This window comes from Manacus candei, unplaced genomic scaffold (genome assembly GCF_025592945.1).
Source record: "Manacus candei isolate 608988 ecotype Guabito, Panama unplaced genomic scaffold, ASM2559294v1 h1tg000049l, whole genome shotgun sequence".
NCBI classification, from domain to species: domain Eukaryota; kingdom Metazoa; phylum Chordata; class Aves; order Passeriformes; family Pipridae; genus Manacus; species Manacus candei.
Genome location: NW_026138097.1, coordinates 29,453,236 through 29,480,654, shown reverse-complemented (window position 1 = coordinate 29,480,654; position 27,419 = coordinate 29,453,236). Strand labels below are relative to the sequence as shown.

Here is a 27,419-nt window from a genome sequence, read left to right as displayed (position 1 = left end):
AGTGAGCTGAGGAACACAAAGGCAGCCCATTCTGCCTCTGTGGAAGACCACTGGAGAGGGCTTGGGAGAAGGTAACAGGCATTCAGAAAGTGCAGAGTGACTCCTCACTGTGATTTTTTTGCTTACCCTGAAGCAGCATTTGGAGAAGAGCACACCATGATGCTTGGCACTATATAAATGTGTCAAAATTTTCAGTAATGATTATATAAGCCTTGTACAGTGGTGATGGAGACCAACATGTATTTTGCAAGAGAATTCATGAAGATGTGCAGCACTCGGCAAAGCACTCAAAATTTTCTAATTACTGAAATGCTAACAGGTTAATGAGCTCACCAGGGAAAAGAAGCCTTCAATGAAACCTGCAACAGATGCCACAACATACAGAGAAAATTACTGCATTTAAATCAGCCCAGCTGAGAAAGTAACTTACGAACAGGTAAGAAAGAACTTTACGAACAGGTACAAATTTCCTAGGAATGACTGATACACAAAATAAGCTAACTGATCCCAGAAAGCCATTCCCTGCAAAAGACAGATGTTAGGGATCATTGCACATGCTCAACTATACCAGTTAATTCAAAGTGATCAACCAACTTCCTTCTGAAATGAAAACAAATGTAAAATTGAAAAAGATAAGTAAAATTTTGTTTAGAGTCACTCTTCTGTGAAGAAACATAGTCTTTACATATAATTTTCACATAGCATTGTATTCATTCAAATATATCTTCACTTGTATTTCTCGAGGTGGCTAAAACTTTGGAATCAACCAAAGCAGGTTGACTCTATTCCAGTAAACCCAGCCAAGCCTATAAAATCAGTGGTCTATCACAGATGATTTTTACATATGCTATGCAAGCATAACCTCACCTGTCATGGTGTCTTTTCTAGAAGTGTGTTCTCCCTTGTTTCCATGGTAAGTGGCGTTGGTTCCAGTTGATTCATAGTCTGTTTTTCTTTCTTTTAGGCTGATCATTTCCCGAGGTGAGGCTGGGGCACTTGCTGGATGACAAAAATGGATTTTCTTTTTTTTTACCATATATGACTGAATGTAGTGTCTAACTCTAGAGCAAACATTTTAGTAAAGTTTATAACTGTTAGCATTCTAACATGGAACTGATTGAAGGAGCACTACCACATTATGGAGGAAAAGAAAAGGTGCTGTTATTTCAAGTGCAAGGCAAATCTATTCATTGGACAATCAACTGCAAACATAATTTTCTCTCTGAATGTTTAATTCTTTTTACTTGCATCTAATGTCTAAGACAATTATTATGGAAAAAAAGCACAACAATATTTTTGTTTTCTCCTTTTGGTTTTCAATTTCTTTAACTTGTCAAAATTTTCTGGTAAAGGCACTTCCATTTTTTTCCTCAAAATGGTTACTTTATTTCTGTTGAAAACACTGTTAACTTTCAACTGTGTGGAAAAACCCTTATAAAATGGTTTATTCGCTTTTCTCTTGAAAATAAATAAACCAATTAAATTATTCTATTTGGTGAAGGAAAGGAAACAAAGGAAAGAAAGGAAAGATGTTTTTTTTATAGAAAACATAGCAAAGAACATCTAACACTTTAAGGTAACTCAATTTCTGTCTTTAAATATCTATATATGAACAACTGCCATTGAAACAACAACTGCTACTTTAACCTATTTTTATTAAAATGAAATCCTTCATCACCTATTCTTATGGTATGGCTAAAAGGAGGAAAGTATATGTGATGAGGAAGAGAACTGGGTTTTATACTCGAGTCTCAAGCACTGGAGAATGTGAAGGTGATCAGTGGCACTAATCATGAAGCCTTAGAGCTTGTGATGCTTAGCAATAGGAAAAACGTAAAGGAAAAAAATAATGGTTGTCAAAACTGACTTCAATCTAGGTGTTGGTAGATAAAGTGCACTTTCCCTGTTGTGGAGGGCAGGAGAAGGGGTACAGGGTGAGCAGCAGAGCCCCCCAGAGCCTTGTGAGGGCAGAGTCGCACAAAAAACCCTAAAATGCTGGTGCTTCCTTTCATATACTCCCCTGTCTCCACCCAGATATTTGCTGTGTCAAAAGAACCTCAAAAGCAGTAACAATGTCTTTGTTTAAAAAGAAGGAAAAGAAAATATTTAAAAGTGTGAGACAAACTCATCTGTGAAGCTTGACCCTGAATTGTATCTTTCATCATCTCTAAACCGTGTTATATTTTTAGTTAAGGAACAGAGAAGCATTTGTACTAAACTAAGGAGTAGGGAAGCACCAGTAATATTGAATTCTGCTTCAGTTGGTTATGCTGGCCCTGGCCTCTAAATTTACAGAGCAAATGTAGGTGATAGTTTTTTACGAAGCCATTAGAACTGAGAATTGCTTTTAAACTGTTTGTCAATAGTGATGTAAATCTAAAGCTCATAATCCAGCAGATACAAAGAAGCATGACATTAAACTACCAAATCAGCCCATGGCAGCTTGAGTCTAATGGGAAACAAACCAGAATGCAACTCTTGAAAAGGCTGCTAACTGAGGGACACATTTTGTTTCATATACCCTGGCAATGATTTTAAACACTCTGGTGTCTTGAACAAAATTGACTGATACAGAAAAAACCATCTCTTTCTGTTCCCTGTAGGAATTATCTCTCTCTTCCCATGGGAGGACAACTGCTTTTAGGCAAGCATTAAAATGCAGAAGCAGACTCTTGCAGAGTTTTTACTGGAAGCAAACATAAAATCATTGGTTGATACTGGACTGAAAACTGATATCATGGTTTTCTCTCTTACTCTTAAAGGGCACAGAAAAGAATATAGAGCTCACTACTCAAGTTTAAGCACGTTATCACCAAGTCCTATGCATGGATGGGATGTTGAGAGTTCATTTACTTCAACTCTTTATCCCAAGGTAGGATCCAGTATAACAAAATAATTCTTGACAGATTTTAATCTAAAGCTAAAGATCTCTAATGACAGAGATCACATAACTGCTCCAAGCAGCCTGTTCCAGTGCTTTCTTTCCCCACTGTTAGATAATGTTCCCTGATGTCTAGTCTCACTCCATGCTGCTCGTTATTTCTGCTATGGAAGTAGAAAAAAGTTCATGCCGTTTCTCTTCATAACTGGCTCTTATGTGTTTGAATACTTGGCGTGTACCTCTTCCCACTGTCCCCATCTCATGCCTCTTTTACTTGAGTTAAACAAGTACAGTCCATTCAGTGTATTCTCCTATCCTGATTTCTCCATCTTCCAATTCATATGTGCAACTGACTAAAATCCCTAAATCATTTCTAAAGAACTTTCATCTAGCCAGATATTCTCCTTTATTTGTAAAGGACTAGATCTTTTTTTTTTTCCCTTTGAACATTATCTCCAGTTTCTCAGGATCAGACTGAATTTCAATAATGCCCTTCAAGGAACATGAGTTTCTCCCTTCTGAGGTTTATGCGACCCACAAAGCTAACAGGCATCTTTTGCATATTATCTGGGTCATTACTGAAACCACTGAAGAGTACTGGACCCAGGTAAACCTCCAAGCAAAGCATTCTTCTATTTTGGCAGTAAGCAATCCCCTTTCTTTGTGAATGGTTTTCAGTCATGCCATTACCACACATGATATTTTCTGGACTGTTCACTAGCTTGCCCTAGCTTACCTATAAAAACATTTTGTGAAAGAGTCTTACTGATTACAGTAGATTGTACTTACTGACTATTCTTTCCATAAAGTGCTTTAAGTATGTTTTAGCAGGCATTCAGGTCGATTTAAGAAGAACAAACAGTATTGAATCAATGTTTTTATTTGATATGGATACTACCAGACACACAGCAACTTACACTACTATTTAAAAATAGATACTCCCAGAGCTAAGTAGTATCTTATGTTCCTACCACCTTTGAGGTGCTCAGGTTGTGATTATTTGTTCCACCAATTTTCTAGAATGACACTGAGCTGACCAGTATATAATGATATCGGCTCTTCTTCCTTCATAACCAGCCACTATTATTTGTCCTTTCCTAGTCTTATAATAACTGATGATGGCAGTAAAATTTCATCCAAAAATTTAGAGTAACAGAAGTGAGGAGACAGTTCTGGCAAGAGACAAAACTAAGATGACAGGGCCAGACATTTCAAGTACTTTGCACTTACAGTCAAAAAGAGATTTTGGAGAAGAAAAAAATGGAGTAGCAGTCCTTTATGGACTTGTGCAATGACAGATTTTGAAAACAGAATAGCAGCTTTCACTGTACTTCTGGCTACATTTTCAAATCTCTGTGGTTGTTCTGCAGGACTAAAATGCAGCTTCTAGACAATTAGCAAAACAATTTTCTTAAAACCCAAACTATGGCACAGTGCTAATGACAATAATAAGTTTGGCCAATTTTAATCCTAAACTCTTGGTGTACCTTTGGAATGACAGCATTTGATTGAACAAGTAGCGAAAAATCACACTGAAAGACTGACAGTTACACTCTGTTTATGTTAAAAGTTTTTCACTGGGGATGGCTTTATCTAATCAAGGTACATTCTACCTTAGAATAAGATGAAGGGAAGATTACCTGATGTGTAACTAAGTAAATAGTGTAAATTACACTATTTACACTATTGCATAAGTTGAGATTCATTGAGTTGATAATAGCTGGTGTAAATATGCTGTCAATTTTACTCGAAGACCTGTAGCCAAACTTCTGTGAAAACTGACATATGCATATGTATGCACACATACCCAGAATAAAAGCTGACAAAAAGTAATGTGGATCCTTCAACTTCTGCTAAGTGTGCAGAATGACCATAAACAACATAGTGGCTTTCATGACTAGCAAAGTGAGTTACAGAATTTCCTTGTGCTACTAATGGACACCATTGCCCTTAGATGGAATCAGGTAATCCCAAAAACACGTCATGAGAATTCATAACGTGTTTGTTGTGGAATAGTCTTTCTGCTGTAAAACTTTAAAAGGTGCTAATAATAAAATAAAATAAAATAAAAAAATCCTGTTTTGAACAGATAATTTAGGTAAGAGTAAAGAATATGCTTTGTGCCCTTCCACCACAGTTAAAAATAAATCCAGATGTCAGTGACATGGCTCAAAGAAGAAAAATGATAGTGATGGATTACCTCTGCCTTTACTTCAGTCCTGAAAACCAGCTCTTACCTGAGCGGTTGTTAGGAGACATGCGCACGGGAGAGATGGAGGGCGTGCGTGATGAAGAGTACGGTCTTTGCCGATCCCTTTCTATTGTTGAAGATGAGGCTACAAAGTGATACTGTGACCATCCGTCCTGCAACATCAAACATCAGGACAACAGTCAGCGAAAATGCCACACAGTTTCCCATGTCAAGTACAGAGTATTTTCCGCTAGTATTTTCAGTACGGATACACAAGTAGACTAGTAACTTCTTCCTGCCACTGGGTGGCAAATATTCTTAGTGGTGCAGGATACGATGTGCTGACTGTACTGACACAGCAGGAGAAAAAATAAAATGTAGAAAGTTCTATAAAATTAACACATTTCAGAAATACTCCAATTCATGACAACTTTTTAGGCTATTTGTTTAATAATTTTGTCTTTTTCCACGCCTCTATTTTCACACTGCAAATGGCATTCTGGCTTGAAGTCACTTCCATTTTATAAGGAAGTTTTGGAGTAGAAGATAGGAAAGCCCCAGGATTACCAAACTGGATATCTATTTAGCTTAGTTATACTAACTGCCCATTTCTTCACACAAGGGAAAAAGAATCAATGCGATTTTCCTTGTTGCAGTTTTCTCGAAGGTGTACAGAAAGAAATTCTATTCCTTCTATTTAAAACTGTTGTAATGGTGATGTATTAAAAAAAGGGAAAGAAACAAAGTAATACAAATACTAGAAACAGCTATTTCAGAAATAAAAAAGGAGAGTTTGAGTAATTCTTGTTTTATTCCTGCACCATAATGTAATGCAATAATCCAAAATAACACATTTTTAAAAACATATTATAGTCTGAAACTATCACAAGAAAATAAACTGACTTTTCCTACTGTTCTTATTAAATGACAACATTTCAAATGCCTTCAGTATTAATAGATTGCAACTGTCTTCATCACTGCTTAATGTTAAATCTAAATCAGTAACACTGAGTTTTCCCAGTCTCACACAGTTTTAAAAATGCCTGCTTTCTGTTGAGCTCAGTGGAAATTGAAGCAAGCACCTGGCATGGTGCTAAACAAAATTTTTGTAATGAAATGCTGAATTAAAAAAAATAAGCACAATACAATATTATTATAATTTATTGTATTACTATTATTATTATTATTATTATTATTATTATTATTATTATTACAGAATAATCATTCACTGTTGGAGTAGTAAAGAATGTTACCACTCCGTACCTCAGCTACTCCAGACATCCAGCAGTGAATCCCACCCCTTCCCATGCTCTGCCTTTGCTCAAGGCATCTCTCTGACCGTTCTTTTCTGCCCACAGATACCATGGGCACCTAGCTCTCAGAACTGCAAGAGAAAATGTCTTGAAAATTCCCTTTCCAGTAAACTCTTAGGAAAGAGAACTGAGCAAGGGTGTGACACAGCAGGAGGAAAAGAGATACTCATGACTATTATAGAGGGAAATGTTGTAAGCAAATTCTTATAGACAGAGGTGACACCTAACTACAGATTCTGAATGTCCATACTCCTCACGTAATGCATTTGTACTAATGTGTGTATCTCAGTCGCAATTTCAAAGGGAAAAATAAGGAAGATTAAAATCTCGGCTGGGCTTTTACAGTACAGTCAGAACTTTCCCTAGAATCAACAGTGACTGTCCACTGAGAGATCACTCATGTTTAGGACACCTGCTCAACCCAAAATTTCCTACTTCCAATCTTTCCAATCTATATCCAGTCTCTATAGAGAGAGTTTCTATACAAACCATGCCCTCCAAGCTGGAAGGAGGATCCATGAGAATGCAAGAAAAACAACTGTAAAGACCTAAATTTTTAAATCAATTTGGAAACTATTAGAAACTTTTCCATATATATATATATATATATATACACATACACACTATATAATATGTACATGTTTATAAAATACATGCATTTTTAATAGTTTATAGCAATAGACATAATAGTTTATAGCAATAGTTATGATAAGTAGCTTAAGTCCAATAATCTTATCCAAGCATTAAGACTACAAGGATCATACTTAGCATTATTTCTGTATCTCCGGTTCATCATAACTTGTGTGGTGATTTCTCTACTATAAAACTGAAGGAGCAAAAACATGTGAGAAGCCCATGCCTTTATTCTGCTGAAGAAAAATGGTTCCATTCTTTCTCCTTCTCCAGGGCCAGAATTTCTTACCAGAAAGGTGATTCTCTATAATTCACTCTGTTGTAGTTTTCTGATCATTTATTTTCTTTTAAATAGACTGAAGAAGAGGAAGAAGTGGACAGACTTTTGATTTGATAAAAGGAAAAGAAATAGACTACTTATTACTTTCTGCCTGCAAAAGGAGGAGACATCAGCCATGCTTACATAGTGATGCCAAAAAGGCAGAAGTATGACTGCTCAGAGACAGTTTTGGGTCTTTAAGTGGTAAAAGTATTTATTTCGAGCAATGCTGGGGAGCTCTCGCTGGACAAACTAGCTCCAAAGTTTATCAGTGAAAAGTCAGACAATTTATACAATTTTCATGAGTGATTACAACATCTCTACATGCATATTCATTTAATTTCACAATCTAATTATCATATTCATAATAGGCAGGGTTTAGGTGGAGCTTGAGGCAGAGTCATCCTTTTGGGGAAATCTTTGGTGGTCATTCTGGTCCTTCAGCCTCATGAAGGGTCGTCTTTCTACTCTTCTTCGTCATGAACTTTTCAACTTTTCCTGACTAGGTGCTGGAGGCTTGTGAAAATCCCTTGACTCAGCTCTTTTATCTCCCCAAATGTCCATCCTACCTAATTTACGACTACTAAGCTGACCTTTCTGTTATCTTTTATTAGAACAGAACACACCTGATGTAGGCAGAGCTCTCAGAGCAAGGTACCACTTTCTCCGTCTCTGCTACCCCTTCACATTAATGTTGCATTCCTCAGAGTGAGCGTCTGTAGCATCTTCCTCAGAGTAAGCATTTAAAATCCTTGCTCTGTTTCAATAGTGCAAGTCAAAAATGCTTCCAGCTTTGTGGATCTGGATACATCCATGGCGAGGTATACTCTCCTTTCTCATTCTTGCTTCCCCCAAGTAAAACCCTGGTACGTGGTTCAAAAAAAGTGATGTGAAACTTCCCCTAAACATTTCTTCCTGTTGTCTATTCCATATGTATTTTTACATTAATATCTGCAGCCTGGTTCTGATGGGAAGTGGATGAAATAAATCCCTGATACCTGCACTGTCCCATGGACTCTACAGGAATAGCATATGGTACCCTTGTTCTGCAGAATATCAAAAGTACTTTGTCAACATTGCTTCCTCAGAAACAGCATTGCTGGTGCCTCAGCAGCAAGGGAGCTATATTTGAGATGCTAGCACGAGCACTCTTTTGTGCAGTGGATGTTTTTCCTTCTTTTCTTCCCTGCAAATTTTCATTTTTCTCTCTGCTGACAGTAGTGCTTATAATGAGGTCTTCAAATAAATTCTACTACAAAATCCCAAGTTGGCAAGCCAAACCAGCTCAATAAAACCAGTGAGGCAAACAATAAACTCTAACACAGGGGCTGTGGTGACTTGGCATTGCTTTTGACTAAACAAGGCATACTACTATCAGTGTATAATGATCTTCATGGTATTTTTCAACAGGTTGTGGGCAGCTCACAGTATTTCAAAACCCGAATACTTTTAAGTCATCTATCTTTAGCTCACTTCTGTTGCAAGGAACAAGCTTCTTTCCTTGTAAAGGTAAACAGTTTGTAACGGATTTATTAAAACTATCCCCATTATCCCCATCAACAATTCCAAAAGCTATTAGTGTTAAATATGGAAACTAATTTTTAAGAGCCTAAAGGGGGTATTTTCAATTTAATGGCGATATAAATACCACCTGACACGATGGCTGCTTTCATTAGTTTGTTTCAGGTCTACTGCCTGTAATGAAATGTAATTAAATTGATTTGGGTACTTAAAGGTACAGTATATAGCAATGTCTTGTAGAGAAGAAGGCTAACTCAATAGCAAAGTACACGAGACTTATTTAAGAAACCAATTTACCAGCAAAATGTGATCTAGGAGAGGAAGAGTAAGACAAAAGGATCTGACAAACTGGAAAGAAATTCAGTGCAATTCTGTCACAGTCTGGGTGCATTTGTTAATCAGCAGTAATTATTAACAGGTGGCAACTGCACACTACAGGAGGACAGAGAATGACCAGAGTACAGAAATACCATTATACATCCTTATCACCTCTTCTAAGGATCTTCTACTGGGCATTTGTCTATATTTTGACTATAATGAATATATCTATTATCCCTCAATTATACTTGATAAAGTCCAAATGTTAAAGCTTGACTAGCAGTGACATGTTTCTGATGGTATCTCCTTGGGAAAGCTGCATGGATTAAATTTGGGATAGGAGCTGAATGATCAATGTAGGAAACAAAAGTGATATTGTAGTCTTACTGATTATCTTTTACTGGGCTTAAGGAATGAACAGGTTCTTTGTGCTCTTGCTCAAGTTTAAGTAATTTTGAAAATAAATAATTTGCATCAGGACAATGGGAAAATAATTATTTTGTCAGGGTGACTAAACTTATTGTGCCAAACACCTATTGCATGTGTCTTATGAAAATATAATTTGTTTTTATTTTCTTTTCTTGGTATGCTTTTTGATTTTAAAATGTATTGGGGAAAAAAAAAAGCCAACCAGTTTTCTGTTGTGTTTGCAAAAATTTCAAGTTTTCAGAACTCTCTGGTAGCTGAGTTTTTGATTTGAGGAGCTGATTTGTGGAGGTGGATGGTATCAGACATACTATTTTCTCACAGTAACATTTTGAGGGCTGAATTAAATTAAGCCCTGATGGGAACTGACACCAAGTTGACCCAAGAGGGAACTGGTGCTGCTGCCTGAAGAATTCACAGATGATAGAGGAGCGAGTTGGCCAAGGAATTGGTGGAGGCAGGGATGGTGCGGTGCCTAGCCTGGATGGCCTCATGGTATCCACTCAAAGAGAAACGCCACATCATAGGCACACAGCAAAAATGAAAACAAGCCCTACACTCTGACTGATTATGCTGATCAGCTGCTTAGAAGACACTGACTTGAAAAGCACAGAGTGGTCTAGAAAAGCTGTATGATGGATGATATCTGCATGCACATCAGTATCTTCCTATGTTAAAGAGCGTAATCTGCCCTGACTCCTGGCCACAGATGTCCTAAGATTGTCACAAAGAAAGAGAGCAACTTCTTGCAAACAGAAAAATCCTACTAAAGAGAAAAAATAAAAATGATGCACCAAATCCAATAACAAAACAGACAACCCCCCCAAAATTATAGAAAACGCTGTATTCTGCCTCCCTCGAGTTTACAACCACTCCAGTATGCAACTTCTTGCTTCAGGTCTGAACCTGTTGTGACCTGATTTAACAGACATTTTACAGATGACTTGAAGCACACAGGACCAAACTTGCTTTGTCATCCTACTTCCTTAGCTGTAAGCCAGCTTTTTACTGGTTCCAGGATATTAATTGTAGTAATAACTGTTCCAGTTATAAGCTGTAGAAATGTGCAGTTTTGATAGGCAACCTCTTGCAGGAATCAGTAACTAGACCTGCCATGATGTTAGAAGTAGGTGATACAGCAACAAGGCACAGTGCCTGTAAGTTTGTAACACAGGATCTATTCACTTCGAAACTCAGACAGGCACTGCCCTGAGTTGCTGGTGTTGCTTCCTTCACAAGCTAAAGCACTGCTGTCAGGTTAAATGAAACATTCTGACTTGTGTGCACCAGTGTGACACTGTCTGGAATAAAAGATAAATCTGATGTGAATTAAGTCAAGGCTCATCAGACTTACACAGGTCTGGGCAATTCTTCACTGGGAATTTGTTGTCATGACACTAATAAGATATAGCAGAAATTAGAACTGGATCAAATAATCTACATACATTGGCATATGAAAATTATGTGTGTGACTTGACTGTAGTGAGGAATCTAAAATGGTCACAAGGTTGGGGTGATCCACGTACATATCTCATGAAGTTCTTAAATGGGATTTTTGAAATAATGCAGATTAAATGGTAATCAACAACCACCGTTACTTATCATTAGGCTTTACAACCTGGGATCATATAATTTTCTTTTAAGACAAGAGGAAGAATAAATACCTCTCCCAGTGCTTCTCAACAGAGGTAGCAAGCCTGACTTCTCTTCCTATGCCCTCTCCCATGGCAGCAGAGGCTAACCACCCCCCACCAGCAGACCTGAACAGTGAGTGTGCACCACTGAAGCAGGTGACAAAGAAATGTCAGCTGCTGAAGGAGAGATGGAGAGATAGCTGTTCCCTAAAAAAGCCCATGCCTTTGTAGTTGAAGCACGTTTACTTGGGAAGAGTGGTTTCAACTAAATTCTTATGGCTTCAAAAAACTCTGGGAACACTCTTGAAAGACAAACCAATTAGTTTTAGATAAACTATCTAATTTAAAAACAAAGATGTTCCTTCATTTTTTCTTTGAATTTACAGTGTCAAGTCCTATTATCAGTAAATGATTCCTGAAAGGACTGTTCTTGCTGAATTTGCTCGTGTTGTTTCCACAAAAACTCAAAACCAGAAAAGAATTCCAGGGCATTGATCTGCTTTATGATATATTATGAATAAATGTTATTTTACTACCATCAGTTATCCTGCAATACTAAGCAGTACACTGACATTTTTACTCCTAGAATTTTATCTTTTGCTTCCAAAGTGGTGAGATAAGTTGTTCAAGAGAGGAGTAGGGATTGAGACTGGAAGATCCTGACATTCTCCCAGCTTACACATCAGCAGTTGTTTTTTGGGTTAAACCCTTCATTCTGGAGTAATTTCAGTGGCTTCAAAAGGGCTGCTGACTTCATTTGTTCTGTTTTCCCTCCTTTCCCAAAGAGTTATGAGCCAGGCCCTCAAAATCAACGGACACGAAGTAAAGACACAAATCACTGAAGCTCATCTTCATTTGAGGATTTTAGTATTTGTGCTTATAGTTTCATTTTCACAGCTTATGAAAGCCAGAAGATTATTTAAAACATAGAAATTCTTCAAGTTTGGGAGATTTAAAAGTATTATAATGATTTGTATAAAAGAGTTGCTCACAGTTACGCCTACTTAGCTGAGGTGGTTAAAGGAAAATACAGTTTGCTTCCAATGCCTTTTCATGATGATGATGAAGCCTGTTTACTGGTTAAAGCTTACATTGGGAGTACGACACCTGCTGCTGTGTGAGCTGGGATGAAGGCCACTCACTCTTTCCTTGCACAAACTGAGGAGAGAGGACCAAGACCCCACTGAGAGCACCATGGGAGCAGTGCCATCATTTGAGCCAAAGCAAAGAGCCACAGTGGCAGGGCCAGACTGGGAAAGACCAAGCCAGGCTGGTGGCAGTGCTGCCACTGGAGCAGCCACCTCTCCCAGGGGCCCTCAGCCCCTGCCCCAGTGCCTGATGCTGGGGGCTGCCAGGTTGTTCTCCAGCTGGCAGAGCTGTGTGATACACACACAGTGCCTCAGACTCCTTTCTTGTGCACTAGGCTTGACCTCAGCACTTCTTTTTACCCTGAATCTCAACGTACAAATGGCTTTTACTTATAAGTGACCGTTTCTGCATCCCAGACACAGCAGAAGTTCAATTGCTTAGGATGCTGAAAGACAAATACATATTGAAATACGTATTTAGGGCAGCATGAGGCTTTAAGAAGGGCTTCTAGTCAGACAGTCATTAACCGAGCAAAACTGTCTGGTGCTGGCTGAGGATTATTAAGTTTTCTGTAGGCTCTTTGAAGTGACATTTTCAGAATCGGTGGTTAAACTCATTTTTTTTGAAATGAGACATATACCTCCCAGCCTCCATCTCAGCTTCTCTGAAAGCAAAGCCATTATTCTCCTACTGTCAGTGTTCCACCTCAAAATAATCTACAATATTTTCTCACCCTGTTTTTCTCTTGCCATTGCAGTGCATGGGGTATTATATTCTTCTGAGAGTATCACTCAATTTTTTTTCTTTTAAAATACCATAAATGGCCTTGGCCAGTTTTCTCTTTTTCAAACACTATTTTGGTGTGCGTTGTTATCATCTTCTAATCACAGAACTTGTACCATAATTTTGTATCTCATCCCTTGATTTTAGCTACAAAGAGACACATGATAAGGGAGAGATAATGCTAATTACTTGACAAATCTATTCCAGTGAGAAACAGCTAGGTAACTACCCCCAGTTGTTTTGTAAAGTCTCGGATGTTTCAGGCAATTAGTGAGGCATTGCTTTACCTATCCATAATTAATTATTGATTTCCTGTTGCGCAAATTGCAAAGATGACATGAACTAATCTGATGAATAAAAAAACTATAAGAAAAGGGAATTGTATGTGAGGCAAAGCATGAAGGACAAGACTTCAGATACAGCAGAGTTCATTATTCATTTTGCTGAGGTTATATGCAGCTAAATAATAAAACTCTCAAAACACTGCAATAAAATGTAATAAATTCATTTTTCAAAGCATCACGTTGCCTCTTATACAGAAATAAAATTGTTTTAATATATTTTAGAGGAAATGAAGGCAGTATTTGGCCCTTCAGATAAAATTTCTGTTCTATTTTCCCCTGCATAAGGTATATAACTCTAATTTAAATTGCTAGATTCATAAAGAACTATTTTTGCTTGTGTCTTGTGTGTACAAAAAAACCTTGCCTGCAAGAAAATGTTTTACAATAATTTTTGATTCATATTGTCATTTTTCATTCCAGAAATGCAATTTCACCTATCTTAACAGGTTTATAACCTAGAAATGCAAACTTTGTCTCATGGCCACAACATTTCAGGAGTAAGACAAATACTATTTTATGTTCAGGGTCAGTTTCTTAAGTCTACCATCCTTCGAAAGACTAGAAAGTAATCAACACCTCTTACTCTTTTAATGCATTAAACCAAAAAATCAACCAAATAGAACTCTTCTATCATACTTGTGAATGTAAAATAACAAAAAAACGATTATCAGCATAAAATTTGCACCATTGTCTCTCATGGTGAAGAATATGGTAGGACTAATGACACTGACCACGATCAAGAGCCATTAGGACTTTGTGCTTCCCAAAGAGCGGCACTGCAGCTGAAAACAGGGGATCATTTTATTGAAATGTGGAGCTCCGTGACAGAAAAGGAACCAGCACCTCTTTGGAAAAATAAACTCCTGTTGTCCTTGGGTTTAGGTCAAAAGTTTGTGCATAAATACACTTAAACTAGAGAGTTAGAGATCCAAGTGATTATCACTAAGCTGTATGAGTTTTAAGGATACGCTGTTTTGAACACGTAGTTTACCAACACATATAGACATTAATAATATAGACATTATTTTTTTACTGGTATACCTTTAAGAGTTTTTGATTGACTAAGTCAGAGCTTTAGCACTGTTAACTCAAACAGGAACTCACTATTGGACCAAAGCCTAGAACTCTCAATTTAAGCGATCCACAACTTTCTCTAAAAGCACTGTATAAAATTAAAAGTCACAAAACCAATTCAGAGACTGCCAGTGAAGCTTCTCATTTCTACTTTTTGCAGGAAGAAGTAGCTACAGTTCTTTTATCAAGACAAACTGTAGCAGCTAGGAAAGGAAGTAAAAGAAACTCAGAACAAAGCACACACACTACAAAAGGGACTCCTTTCAAAACATAAGTTTTCTTTCTTAAAGTCTGAAATGGCAGACATATTCAGGACATTTCTGAATTCTGTTAGCAGTTTTAGGAGAGAAGAGGGAAGAAATGAGAAGGACTTCCTAGCACTTTTTCCCCCACCCATTATTAGATAATGTAGAACATCAAAGTAAGATATAGATGCAGCAGCTTAATATTTCATTGACCTTTGATTGAATTTACATGTACTGGCCACATTAAACAAACACATTTAACCTCCTTATAATACCCAGAAGAATGAGGATGATGATAATGTAAGTACAGCAACACAGTGAAGCATCAGCAAAAGGTGCCCAGTGTTATGCATCAGAGCATCACAGCTAGACTCTTTACCTCTGAAACAGAAATATGCCATAATTTGCCAAAGTAACTAATTTGATATCCCTCCCCTCTGTGCTAAGTGCATATGCTACTACTACAAGTAAAAGTCCTATTGATCTGATTCATTTGCATAACTATAAGCAGCCATCCAATGCCATCCAACATTCCTGTTCAAGTCTGCTGAAAGAAACTGAGTTTCTCATGCATACTTTTTATTACACATCTACTTTTATCTGAACCTTTACTTGAACCTAGATATCCAAACATCAAGTACACAAGTTAATTAAATATGATATTTTGTTCAGAATGGTAGAAATCATGTTCCTTGAATGAATTTTGGAGAAAAATTACATAAATTAAAAATAATTTCTCCTAGTGTGTATCTTTAAAACACTCCTGAAAGTCTTTAGAAAGACTTCTGGATTCTTTTTGGTATTGTACATATGAATCCAGCTAAACTTTTTTTGTCACTAATTGATATTTATATTTGTTTAAAAATATTTAATACATTATTTAAGTGGTCTAAAAATGTTCCCAGTTCCAAAACACATGCAGTAATTTTCTTAGGTCTCTATTTTGTATTCAAGTATTAAAATACAATCTTATTCTGAGGGACCATATTTTTGAAAAAAAAATCTATATGTGTGACCTTCCACTTATTCATAACCTTCTAGATTCTGGATGCCTACTTGTAGCTCTACCCTAAGGATATTTCAGAAACTTCAGTTATACAATTCCCTTCAGAAAGAAGGCTTTAAGAGAAAGATACTGACTCCTGGGCTGCATTTTAAATTTTCTTTTTTTCAGAGAACTTCAAAGGGTGGAGTACTTTGGAGACAGACTTTACACAAGTATGAGATTAAACTTCTGTCTTCTAAATCTGTACTTAGTAACCTTAAAATGGACTTGAGTTTTCAAGTGAACAATACCTTGTCATTCCATCATAAGTCAGCTAGAGCTTACCATTAGACTCAGTATCAATGCCGAGGATAATTTAGTGTCACATATGCAGGGCTCATCCTAGAGAATTGTTTGGACAAACTTTGATTCTTTTCTTATTTGTTTAGCACCTCTTGAGTCTAGTAGGTTTTGGATGAGAATGGCACCAGTTTCCATGCACTCCTTATTAATTACCTGGAAGAATTACTGTTAAATTTGGTTGCTGAATTACTGTTCACTACAATGCTAAATGCTAAAGGGAAGCACTATCATGCCTTTAAGGCCCTCAAGGGAAAAGCAACAGTCAAGCATAGCTGCAGATACTTTCTAAGCTCATAACTCAAACCATTAAGGTTTATTCCTTTACACATTCCCAAGCTCTCTTTGTTCCAAGACAAAATTATAGAGTCATAGAATCTCCTGAGTTGGAAATGATCCATAGGGATCCTCAAGTCTAACTCTCAGTCCTGCACAGGATCATCCCCAAGAATCACACCATGTGACAAAGCTTGAGAGCTTTGTCCAAAAGCTTCTTGAAATCTGTCAGGTTTGGTGCTGTAACCACTTTCCTGGGGAGCTGTTCCAGTGCCCAACCACCCTCTGGGTGAAGAACCTTTTCATAATATCCAACCTATGGGTATTGTAGACATCATACTTAAAGGCAGTGTCTTCTATGTCTACACTGTGTTGTGATTTTTACATCCACACCCCCCCATTTGTGCATACATGTACATGTATGTACATATAGATACTTACCAGCAAACATACAGATATGTTGTCCAACAGACATACAAGTATTTGATTTTTAAAAAAGGCATTAGTTTGGGTTTAATTGTGCTTAGTCATCATACATGTTTTTTGGACATCATTCAGTAAAAGAGCCTGCACCAAAATAGTACAAGTAAGGGCAGGTCTGGCTTCAGCTACACAGAACTGTTTTCATGAAAATACTGTAATCCATATTGAATCTTCAGTTCAGCCTAGACTCTCTTAGATTACTGTTAATATTTTAAATATCATCATAAACACAGAAGATGTTTCAGAAAGAAACATATAAATACTGAAACATAACTAAAGGAATGTTAGGTTATACTGCAGAGTTAATAAATCTTCGTTGAGACCATGACAAAGAATTTAACTATGTAAAATGCAAAATGATTAGAATAATTGATACTTATTAACATACAGTAAACTATGAAGTCCAGGAGGATTAAACATTTGAGAACATCTTCCTCTAACAATTGATGTAGAAACACGTTTTGATACTCCTCCATATGTTGTTATTGTTATATAGCTAAGAACATTAATTTTTGGATTGCAAAAGATTTTCTACTTTCTTTAGGCCACATGAAATACATTTTTAAAAAAGTAATCACATAATGACGATCTTCTACCTTTCTAGTATTGTCTTACACTGTTAATAAACTGCAAGTTAGAAGGAACTACAAAAAATATTACTTGATATGATGGATAAGCTAAGAAAATCAGAACATGTTCTACTTTACAGCACAAGTGAAATGATAATTATTGACATTAAAATAAAATCAATACAACATTCAGTTTGACTTAGCATTTTGTAATATTTTGGTATTTTTTTCTAAATTGTTCTTAAAAAAGTAGCCAAATTATTTTGAATGATAGCACAGCTAGGTGAAAACACTTAATATGTGTGTGTTATGTCAAATGATGACAATCTTTCTCTCTCTTTTCCAAAATTCAAGAACAGTTTATACACCAGTCTTTCCCTATGTGAATACTCCTGAACGCTTCTGCATATGCCAAAGAGTTTACCTGTATATCTCAGTTAAATTTATTTGCACAATTTCCTCTTTGCCCTTCATGATTTTGCTCATGAAATGGACATCCCTATTGTATAGACAAACAGGGAGTTATTTAAGCAGGCAATTGGCAATCAAAAAGCTACAAATGTTAAAATTTCCTCAACAAAGTTTTGAATGATTCTTAAAAAAAACAATCCCTGAGAAGGCTTATGCAATCAAAAGAGGAAGTAAGTTAAATGGTAAGTTTACATATACCGTGATGCTGCCTAAACACCTGAAGAAAAGTACAAAGATCAGTGTTTACAGAGCCATAGTGCTGTCTGCTCTCTTATATGGATCTGAATCATACGTCATTTTCCACCACCACCTGCGACTCCTAGAACGCTTCCATCAACGCTGTCTCCTTACAATGCTAAACATCCACTGGTCAGATTATGTGACCAATACATCTGTTCTAGAGCAAGCAGCAGTCACAAGTATTGAGGCCATGTTGCTGAGAACACAGCTGCGATGGGCAGGACACGTCTCCAGGATGAAGGACCACCGCCTCCCTAAGATCCTGCTTTATGGTGAACTTGCCACCGGCTGCCACAAGAGAGGAGCCCCGAAGAAAAGATACAAGGACTCCCTGAAACAACATCTCAGCCTTGGTCATATTGATCAACATAACTGGTCTACTCTGGCCTCCAACTGGGAGGTCTGGAGACACACCACCTATAACGCTGCTGATGCCTTTGAGAACACACGCAGGATCACTCTCGAGGAGAAAAGACAACGCAGAAAGAATCGTGACTTGCAGAATATACCACCTAAGGAGTCTTTCTGCTGTGCCTTTTGCAACCGGACGTGCCTGTCTCGTATTGGCCTTTTTAGCCATCAACGCACTTGCAACAAACGTGGGTAGAGACCTTCCCAAATCTTCGTTCGCGAAACCCAGCCATGATGCTGCTGCCTAGTGCTAATTATGTGGGGAAAAAAAAGAGGTAAAAACCCCCCAAAATTCCAGACTATTGTATCACTCCTCACAGAAGAGATTTTGTGTCTGTAAGAAAGAATGTGAAAAGATGAATCATATTACACTTTGGTCTGCAGCTACTATTGTTATTTCCTGCAGAATACAAAATAAACCTCTGCTTTAATGAAGAAATACTTTGTATTTGTGTGTGCACTGGCAGAGGCAAACCTGTCTTACATGAACACTGGAAACTAATATACAGCATAAAATGTAGAATTAGGAATAATTCAGTGCACACACAAAAATATCAGTAGTGCCAACTTTTTCTTCATTACTGAAACCAATGATGATTTCATGATTCACTATTTCACAAGACTGCCATTTGATAAAGCACCACATTTAAAATGCTCAATTAAAGGTGATTAATATGTTTTTTAGAAAGAAAACAAGAAAGTATACATTTGCAGACTATAACTTTTTGCTATATTGGTTATAGAATCCCTATCTTCTAAAATTATTCCAATGATGCTTTAAAAAAAGCTTGAATATGTTAATTCCACAGAAAACATCCACATTTTCTTTATTTAAAATCGATTTGGGAATTTGCGTAATTCCTACTTAACAAAAGAAATTAATGTCATGTATCAGATGATGAAATGTTGGCTGTTTTGAGTATCGTATTCCTGTTAGCTAAAGATTAAAAGGATTTACCTTAACCTTGAAAGATATTTATGTCTAGGGTATTTAAGTGACATCTTCTGTAATGCCTTCTCTCTTTCAGGCAAACTTAGTGCAAAAAACCAAAAATCTGAAAGAAATAGCATAACTACTTTGTCCTGTGTAGCCAGCAAAAACATGTAAATTCCAATTGTCTCTAAATATTTTATCAGAAATAATACACATATATATATGACTTATATAAAAAAATATATGTCTGTATACATGTATAATAATACATATATGTATATATACACACACACACACACACACACACACACATATATAAAGGTTTCTCCATGGACTTACTTGAATGCTATGCATATGTAGAAGGTATTTTGTTTTTGCAATAATGCCACAAAGTAATATTTTAATATTAAAAAAATATTAAGAGTAAAAAAAAGAACACACTGGTTAAGGAAATGGAATTTTAGTACCTCAAATTAAAGACTGCCTCTAACAAAAAAAATGCCCAGTCCTGCTAATTCTCATCAACTATAATTCTATCTGAAGGAAATATTTGTTGTCCCTATTAACAGAGATTTTGAAAATTAGCATTTTAAAAATTTGTGACTCCTGAAAACACTGACTTTTATGTAAATATACCAGTTTACCTGGGTTCCCCTTACTGAAATATGCAGCTATTGCTTTTTTCTTAAGAGATACCATTGCATCAGAAAACAAAGCAATGTGCTTGATAAATTTAATCTGCTATTGCAACACAGTGCTTATCAATAGCTGCCTTTCAGTTTGAAAGATTAACACAACCAAAAAAGAGATCACAGAAATGCTAGCACGATTGTCAGGGAACTGAATGTTTTCCTCAGAGAGAGCAAATCTTTGCACACCTTCCTCCTGTGGCTGAAATCAACAGGAGTACTCTCTTAAGTGAAGTGAGATGCTTTCCATCTAGAACCTACAGGGTTTGATGAATGAAATTGTTTAACTTAAAATCATATTCTCCAGCAAGGCTTTTTTACTTTTGATTCAAATGTCTCCTGTAGAGCTCTTTTGAGTACAAATCTCAGTATGCAGTCAACATAACAATTCAAGAGTGGTCAGCTGACAGCCAGAATACCTGGGTTGGGGAATAGATTCTGGTTTCTTGGCTCTGGGAGAGAGTATGCTGAGCGTGCCATGACCCAGAGTCGTGGGTTGGTGAAAATCCTCTGTCATCAGTCACACTGAAGCTTGGGGACGCCCACTGCCATAAATCAATCAATCAGTCAATCATTTATTAATCAGGTACTTACATTTTCATAGTTAATATAAAAATGGGCTCTAAACAATGCCTTCTCTATAATGATACTCCAGCTTTATATTACAGTGGGGTCTTTATCTTAAATTAATTCATCCTTTTTCTAAGAGGGTGACATGTTAATCTGAAAAAGTCCTTGCCAATTGTGCAGAAATAAATTAAGCCCTGCTGAAAGTTCAGCACTGCAAAATACGTATGCTCATGAAAAGTCTGAGCACATGAATAGTTCCTTCAAGTCAAGCCACTTTTTGAGGAACTATTATGTTTTGGAGTTAGAATTTAGATTCTTAATGTAGGGTTTAAGTTCTGCACAGACCTCTTCACTAGATAAATTTAACCTAAAACAGCTTCTTTTGGGGGATGTCTGACTAATGATAATCTTACCACAAGAAAATCCAAATGATGTGTCCCAAGTCTACATGACAGCATATTGTAATTAACATTTTTAAAGGGTGAGTATGTATATTTTATTTAAAAGAAGACTTTAGACTCTAAAACTCCTTGACTAGGGTTTTGAAGCTTAATACTGGCAATCTTCATGGAACATTTAGCCACAAAGGACCTTCTCATAGAGTCATCATTTTATTATTCTGAAAGTCATGAAAAGCAAGTCCTCTTCTATATCCAGATGGGCCTTAACTCCTTCTAAGGCTTTGGACAATTCTACATGTCTTTTCCAACCAATGACAAACAAGGTCATCTTCAGAGTGACTACTCTGACTTCATTAAATGCCTATCACAATACTATCCCTGTTGTAAATGGTACAGTACATGCCGAAGGACGGCTGCCTGTAACAGCCTTCCTGTTTTCAAACATTGAGTGGTATTTTTATTCATACAGCAGGTGAATAGGACAAACATTTCTAATATTCCATGCAGAACAGAAACCTACGAGGGGGAAAAAATAATTTCTATAAATTCATCATGACCCCTACTTATATATTGGAAGAAAGAGTAAGTTTAAACATGATAGAATGTGAACATATTTTGCTGGAGCCTAAGTGGTCAGGCAAAGAAAACCAATTAATAGAAAACATATTCTTCCTGACACTTCCTCCAGCTCTTTAATATTATGCACATTTAATGTTAATTGAATCTTGTGTTTAGGTAATAATTTTTCTTTCATGTTACCCTCATTTAGCACAACCCTTTTGCTCAAATTTCCTCATGTAATTTAACAAGCTATCTGTGTTTAAGAGGAGTTGGTTATCTTCTTGAATACTGAGAGAAGAGTTTACTTACTAATGGAAATCTGCTCTCTTATAGTCACAACTGTATTTTTGAAGATGTCCCCAAATCTTCAACCAACTAATACCCTAGAGACTGGAGTGGGGGCCAGTGGCCCTGACTTGGAAATAGGTGTCTTTAAAGAACCACTGTAGTAGCTCCTTTCACATTGCTTAGGTGGCTAAATATAAACGGGAGAGGACATCTCTTTGCAGACTGCAAGCAGCACTTATTTCTCCTGTTTACCGTTCAGGTTACCAAGATACTTGAAGAAGAGGGGTGTACCGGCAGTTTGAAGCACAGGGACAAGCTGTGGGATAGCTCCTGTACCTGGTCTTTAATAAGTGTTGAGCTGTTAACTCACCTATAGGGTTATGGACCATGTGACCACTAAGCATGTTTCAAAGTCAGATTTTAAGTATTTCAGAATAGACTCACGTAAACAGAGGCAGAAAAATGATAATTTATGAAAAAAAGTCTTGCTTGCAGAAAGCAAAGAAGTTTGAAAATTATGACATTGTCTTTGGGAGACAGTATTTAATCTACTGACGAAAAATTGTAATGATCACACCTTTTTTACAGAATCACAGAATCAATCAGTTTGAAAAAGACCTCTGAGATCATTGAGTCCAACCTATGACCCAACACCACCTCATCTACTAGACCATGGCACTAAGTGCCACATCCAGTCTCTTCTTAAATACCTCCAGGGGCGGTGACTCCACCATCTCCCAGGGCAGCCCATTCCAATGCTTGATCACTCTCTCCGTAAAGAACTTCTTTCTAATGTCTAACCTAAACCTCTCCTGGCACAGCTTAAGACTGTGCCCTCTTGTCCTACTGCTGGTTGCCTGGGAGAAGAGACTGAGACCTACCTGGCTACAACCTCCTTTCAGGTAGTTGTAGAGAGTGATGAGGTCTCCCCTGAGCATCCTCTCCTCCAGGCTGAACAAGCCCAGCTCCCTCAGCCTTTCCTCATTAGACTTGTGCTCCACCACCCCCACAGTAAAGAATGTTATTCGAACATCTGATTTAAACCTACTCTTTTTCAATTTGTAACCATGCCCCTTTGTCCTGTCACTACATGCTCTTGCAAATAGTCTTTCTCCATCTGTCTTCTAGACTCCCTTCAGACCTGGAAGGTCTGAAACTCTTTTTCAAGAAACATATCCCTAGCTTAACCTGGCTTACTAGATTAATTTTCTGTGTCTCCCATCTCACTGACTTGTGGAATAATTTTGCATTTTCAGGATAAAAAAGACAGATAGGATGTTAAAATTTTGTGTTGTCAAAAGATACTGTTTGTATTAGCCAGATACCCTACAATCTTGAGACAGGGTATGTTGCTTGATTTGGTCGATGAGATTAACTAAATTCTTGCAGTTGTTGCTGCAGTTTTTGTCTGTAAATAGCCTAGAGAAACAGCAGATGTCTGTCAGACACTGAGCAGCAGAATGAAATTTGTGCGCAAAACTATTTTTCTTAAGCAAAATAGATGAAGCTGGAACCTTGAAATCTGTTAAATGTGGGCTATTTTTATGCAACAGTTGACTTTGACAGTGTCCTCAGAGGCTGCCTCATTTAGGTTTCACTACATAGGTGCATCACCGCTAATAGCCTTGGTTAAAGCTAAGATCTTGCTCAGTCATGATGGGATTGGAGCACTGCACATACCCTGCTTAGGGGCAGCCCTGCTACTGGCAGCAGGTGGGGGACCAGTTTCTGACTTCTGCATTTTTCTCCACTCCACAGCCAGGAGTTTAGCGGGGAGTGCTGCAAATGGGAAATTGGTGCCTATGCACTTCTTGGCTTTTGGTCCTTCACAGGTGTGGCAGGTCATTAGGCATTCACACCAACCTCCAATTCTGGATTTCTGTCAGTGCAGTTTATCTTCTGACAGCTATGGGATGTTTCCTGCAATGTTGAGCAAAATTAGAAAAGTGAAAGAGGTTTTAATGTTTTTGCTGATCCAGTCATATTTGGATTAAATATAATGACTGCTACTTTATCAGCAGTAAACATATATTGCCTTCATTTGCCGTTAATACAAAGAAAAATACTTCTATTCTTTTTACCTCTTCTTACTGTACTGTGAATGTGTAGCTCTAAAATATATGACAATTCAAACTATTTGGTTACACTGTTTCTCAAACAGAAGAAAAGTGCTGCTGCTTTCACTTAAATATGATGTGATACTTGTAATTTCCTTGTATTACTATACAAAATTGTGTCTCTGTTGGCCAATTCTTTGAAAGCAATTGTATAGATACTTCAGTACATAGGAGGAAATTGCTGATGGTTATGCAATGGGATTTACCTGCACTTCAAAAAAGGCTGTGCATGTGTAAGATACTGCAAAGTGCTGATCTTATTACACTGTACATTCACTCATTTTTACTGGCACACATATTTTAATGGGACGAAATAAAGATTATGTTGACCCAGTATCTTTATATTACATAACTAGATGACTATTAGTATAATGCAAACTCTTCTAATTTTCCTATCATAAAAACATTTCCATTGCTTTCCAAACAGTGGCGAAACTCAGACAGCTAGCATGAGTCAGCCTACTACAGGTAAGTTTAATAACTATTATGACTTTATAAAGAATATTGTATGTATTTTAATAAAAAAAAGTATTTTAAATTAACTATCTGAACATTTTGATTAAAAGAAACCATATTTATACAAGGCTTAGCAGCATATATAATGGCATGTAATGAGTATACAAATATGTAGCAGAGACTGACCTTCATTTTAAGATTCTGTGAAGCCTATAGGAATTAGCCAATATAGAGATCAATAAAATACTTCCTGAGAATATTAACAATCTGTCTGCTATGAGTGTCCTGGAAGCTGCCTCTAAGGCTAGCCTGTCCTATTTTCCATACCACAGGCATATATTTGTGGCCACAGAAAACGTTTTTAAGCATGCTAGGTACTTAGTACCTAAGCACGCTTAGTATGTAAGTACATTACCAGGCATTCACGCTGCAGCCAACAGAATGTCCTCTAGCTGGCAGTATACTCAGAAGCCATACAGCATATTACCTCATGCATGGAGCAACCCCAGAAACTGCTTTTCCATCACAGCATATATATGTACAGACAGAAGGTTGGAAATGAGCCAGACATTGTAAGAACCTCTAAGAGATTATGGTGCAATACAGTTCAGCCTCTACAGTGCAGCCACCCACATGCACAGAAGTCAGGCTATGCACACTTCCAGTGTGTTACTGCCTTGCATCAAGAAAAGCCTACTCTAGCTCGTGTTTGTTCCCACCTCTTAATGGGACAGTTGAGTACCAGCTTGTTAGTTGGAATGTCTTCACATATGGTATCCCTAGGGCTGCTAAGGATGACTGAAAATACTGGAAGTGAACAATGGGAGACACTCAATAATCATCTTCCTCACTCCTCAGACTTGACACAAGCAGGGCTGAGGCATACAAAAGAACACTATTTCAAACAGAAGGTCAGCTTCTGCCAGTTTGAGATTCACTGCACATTTCATGTAACTAAGTTATTTTCTCGTGCAGAATACGTACAACACAGACTATGCCACTGTGAACCCTCCCTACTTCACCATTGTTATGCCTCAGCCTTAACTAGGACCTGAACTTTTCTGCCACAAGAAGTCTTAGCTCTCTTTGATGAGATTACAAATACAAACATCAATTAGACAAGTTGTGAAATTCCAAGCAAGAAGACATTGGAGAACAAAATCTGCAGACTGATACTCACATGGAATGCAATTCAGCTTGGAAATATACACCAAGAATTACTTTAAATGTTGTCATTTACTAAGTAGACAGTTATGTTTAAAAAGCTATATAGGATGTTGTTCCATGGTATTGTATTACCCTATTGCAATTCATTTTTAAGAGGTTAGCAGGCCTGTGGAAATGACATTGTACTATGGACTTCACAGACTGTCTGAAAACCAAGTCTATAAGGCTACTGTCTGACAGCTGATCAGAAGTGAAGCTACCAGGTTTCAGCCCAGCTCCACATATAACTGCTCCCTAAGCACCACTCCTTCAGATACTCTTGTTTACAATCTCATGAGGAAATTTGGGAGCTGAAGGGCTGGAAATCTAGTAATCTCCTCAGAACAGGGATGGGAGGTGTAAGAAGGACTGGCCCAGTAATAGAGCTTGCATAGACAGGTTTGTTCTATGAGCAGCGGATTTCACTCTCCAGGGCTGCCAGATCCAGCACTTTTTCTATGAACTTATTTTAAAATCAAATTCACACCCCATTTTTACCACCACACATATTTTCAAAGGTCATTTCTATGTTAAAAGTAGAAATGAAGGAAAAACTAATACCTCCAAGTATCTGAAACTTTAAACTCCAAGTGGATTTCCAGTCACATAAACAAATGTTTTGGTCTGAAGTCTCTCAGCCCCCAAATTTGGGTAACAGTATGAAAGATGGTAAATCCAGAAAATACCAAGCCTTACCTTCTTGTAGAGACTTCTCAGGTCTCTGTACTGCCACATACTATTGAGGACCTGAGATGCTGCTTTCACCACTTTAGGCGAATGCCTGTTACACACATATATTAAAAAGGGAGAGAGAAAGAAAGAGTGAGAAAGAGACTGTTAAATACAAGACACCATTCATCCCAATTTTCAAATGCATTGCTATGGATTTAAACCCACAATTAAAGTGTGTTTCAAGTATACCATAAGATCTTTGGTTGGCATCTTGGAGACCAATGTGTTTTTAAGCAAGGGCAATATATATTATTTCTATAGTACTAATCATTCAGTGAGGAGCAAAACATGTGCAACTCAGTAAATACAGGGATTCACGCTGAATGCATGGTAAGAGGAATGGGAAGTAGCAATTGCCAAAATTGTTGAGAACCCAACTGGCATTATATACATCTAAGATGTCCTGGCTACAACTTTTGGTATAAAGGACAAGGAGTCAGAGCTATAGTTTCTTTCTCTGTAAGGTTCCAAACTTCAGCTCTTGACAGTGTGCTCAACTCATTAAGTTCCTCTAAGCAGTGGTCAAAAGAAACACTCTAGTTGGGTGATGAGCACTGGATTTCAAGTGCAGAGCCAAGATGCAGAAACAGAAATAAAAATAAAAAGTCATGATAAATTTCATTAGGAATCCAAATGAGGATTTGGATGTTGCTCACATCATTACCCTTTAATGATGACAATACAATGTCATGTTGAAAAGCATATAACTTCACATGGGCTTTCTCTTCTGACAGGTTTTGAAAGAAGATCTAAACTATACAATCGATAGGAGTCATATATTCCTCTTGAAATAGGTAATTAAAAAAATCTAAAAAAAATATATATCAGACAGCATTCATCTCAGTGAAGAAAGGTCAAAGAGGAACGTACCAGGAAGATAATCTCCAGCCCACTGAGAT

General features: G+C 37.2%; 1 protein-coding gene across 6 annotated transcripts in view; it reads right to left on the bottom strand.

Annotated features, from left to right (window-relative positions):
- Positions 1-27,419, bottom strand: part of CTNND2 (catenin delta 2) — a 627,538-nt gene that overhangs the window by 9,722 nt on the left and 590,397 nt on the right. For 3 of the 6 annotated variants that reach the window (XM_051799301.1, XM_051799300.1, XM_051799303.1), the window contains 5 exons: positions 26,485-26,569; positions 23,873-23,929; positions 20,609-20,734; positions 5,119-5,245; positions 868-999 (listed from right to left, as the gene is read on the bottom strand). In XM_051799301.1, coding sequence (XP_051655261.1) covers positions 868-999; positions 5,119-5,245; positions 20,609-20,734; positions 23,873-23,929; positions 26,485-26,569 — 527 coding nt within the window. Of the gene's footprint in view, positions 1-867; positions 1,000-5,118; positions 5,246-20,608; positions 20,735-23,682; positions 23,930-26,484; positions 26,570-27,419 lie in introns of those variants that run through there. The other 3 variants (XM_051799302.1, XM_051799306.1, XM_051799304.1) reach the window with 3 other exon arrangements.